Here is a 2,500-nt window from a genome sequence, read left to right as displayed (position 1 = left end):
GAATAGTCAAAGGTGTTTTTATTGGGTTTCATTAGTCACATCCCACAGAGAGAGAGAGACGGAGAGCATTTAGTCACTGTTGTGCACTATAACTACGGACACAAACTAGTCCAATCGCATCGCTAACGACCGATAAATAGCGGACACAAGGTTCATGTTTCATTTCACTTCTCATTGTGTTTAGTATGTGTTTGCTATTGTATAATTGTGCTATAAGTTTTTTTAAAGCACTTCACATGCTTTAAAGTACTCGATTTACGGTCATTATTATCCTTTGTGAAATCGCAATTCCCTCTTTTTTTGGGTCACTTTGATTCCAAAAATAAGAGGCCAATTAAAAAGAAAGCAACGATTTAATATTAATATGAATTAATATTATAAGAAGATTAATATGAATTAATATTATAATATTAAGATTAAGACATTAAGATTTATTTCACATTGGTATCTCTCCCCCCTCCTCCTAAGCCTGACACTAATCGCATTGTTTTGCAGGAGTCACGGGGTCAGATCTCTCTCCTAATGACAGACTCCTCTCTGTGTATGCTGGCCCGGGGCCTTCTGTCTGTAGTACATTAGCCAGGAAGTCATAACCTCCCGATTCCTGAGCATTACAAAGGAAGTGGAGGTGGAAGTCCATCTTCCTGTGCTGCACTCGGCCCACGCTGCTGGCCTGCTCACATCCACTCCAGGCTCGCTGTTCCCTTTTCTTGAACTTCAAAGTTCCAAGAGTCTGTTTGGGATTTAGTTTGTCTTACAAACTCAGTCGGATACCTGCTTGTTTTTTTTCCCTTTCAACTGAGGGTTTTCTTTGGCTAGCACAAAAGGGTTTGAAGTTCAGGTAGACTTTTAGAATACACCACCCACTTTGTGTCATAGGTCGTGCTAACTTGATTTATTTAAGATGATCAAGTGTGTGCCTAACTGTAATTATTATTATTTTTGGACAGGCAGCTGAGGGGGTCACTTTCATCGGTCCTGACACACATGCTATCCAGGCGATGGGAGATAAGATTGAGAGCAAGCTCATCGCCAAAGCCGCCCGAGTCAACACTATTCCTGGCTTTGATGGAGTCGTCAAGGTGAGGCCAACCATTGGGCGGCTGATCACAAAACACAGACACACACACACACACACACACACACACACACACACACACACACACACCCCCTCCGTAAATACAGTATTCCCACAGTCACTTTGCATGTTGCCCTCACACACGTCCGTCAGAAGCATCTGTGCAGCCGCCGCCTCTATGCTGTGCCTCGGCCCGAGCTCGCGTCTCTCCTCCACCCCTCACTGATTCTGTATCTGCGCTCTCTTGTGTAGCGTCACGCTTCTTCTTAAGTTAGCAGCAAGACTGGAGGAACAAAGTTAGTCGGACTCCTAAAGTCCACCCGTCGTCGTCGTCGTCTTTTCCCCCTTGACTTTCCCTCTCTGCTCCTCTTTTTGGTCTTTGTAACCCTCCACCCCTCCCCCGTTTAGGGGGTGCTTTAACGCTCTGGCCTTGCTGGTTGTTTTGACGCTTCCTGGCCTTATTGACTCCATAAACGCGAGCCGAGGCTCTCGGGCCGCGGCAGACAAAGGCAGCTCTCGGGGCGGGCCGTTACCATATGAGAGAGCGTGCTAACGACCGCCCGCGCCAGCCCCCAGATCGCTATCCCCCTCTCACACGCACACTCTAAAACAGCCCTCGTTTGGCGGAAGACTCGGCTGCGCTGTGGGGTTTCTCACCTTGCTCTGATTAGATGGACTTGTTTAGTTTGCTGCGAGGACAGTAATGGTGCTTTGGGTTTAATAGTCTTGGGGGTCACGGTGCTGTTTAACGTGCCCTGCAGTGGTTATCATCTTAAACCAAGTAACATGTGAGTGTGATCATAAGCCTGTCAATGTTTGTTCATAATGCATTTGGGTTTTTTTGTTTTTTTTTCTTGTGTTGTATTCATAACTTGATTTAATGTATTCTTAAACAATTCAGATTAGCAAGAGAGAGCAATCCGAAACCCTAAAGTGATATCTATCATAAAATGTTGCCATTGGGGCCAATCTCACAAGGAAAGATTAGTGACAAACAAACATAATTAGCAATGCGGAGTACTCTGCCCTCTACTGGTCGGGATGGTGAACCACACCACCATTGCCTTCACTGGCCCATTACAGTAACTCCTTGGTGCCTTAATTTCCAAACTGGTATTGCTACAGCATTGATAACGTCACTGTTTCTGTGTGATGGACTGTGCGGAGTTCCTTACTGTGTTTTGGTTTGTTTTGCAGGATGCAGAGGAGGCTGTGAAGATTGCGCGTGAGCTCGGTATGGACCGCTCCAGCCAGGTGTTTCTGTACCACACCTCACTCCCTTGCCCAGTCCTGGAGGACGGTCGTGCGTCTCTTCTGCTCCAGGGCACCTGCGAATGTCTCGATGAGAAACGTCACGAGAGAAGCGCGCTGCGCAGTGCGGTGCTGCCAGTCTGCGGTGCCTCTGAGCAGAAGACGCGCAGC

The 2,500-nt window shown here is 47.0% G+C and overlaps 1 protein-coding gene across 1 annotated transcript in view; it reads left to right on the top strand.

The window, feature by feature from the left end:
* Nucleotides 1-2,500, top strand: part of pcca (propionyl-CoA carboxylase subunit alpha) — a 27,978-nt gene that overhangs the window by 8,537 nt on the left and 16,941 nt on the right. The window contains exons 7-8 of the mRNA XM_035534778.1: nucleotides 951-1,082; nucleotides 2,276-2,312. Of these exons, the coding sequence (XP_035390671.1) occupies nucleotides 951-1,082; nucleotides 2,276-2,312 (169 nt within the window). The remainder of the gene's footprint in view (nucleotides 1-950; nucleotides 1,083-2,275; nucleotides 2,313-2,500) is intronic.

The sequence above is a fragment of the Electrophorus electricus genome, chromosome 16 (assembly GCF_013358815.1).
Source record: "Electrophorus electricus isolate fEleEle1 chromosome 16, fEleEle1.pri, whole genome shotgun sequence".
Lineage (NCBI taxonomy): Eukaryota > Metazoa > Chordata > Actinopteri > Gymnotiformes > Gymnotidae > Electrophorus > Electrophorus electricus.
The sequence above is the reverse complement of the archived record's forward strand: the minus strand, read 5'-3'. Positions and strand labels throughout refer to the sequence as shown.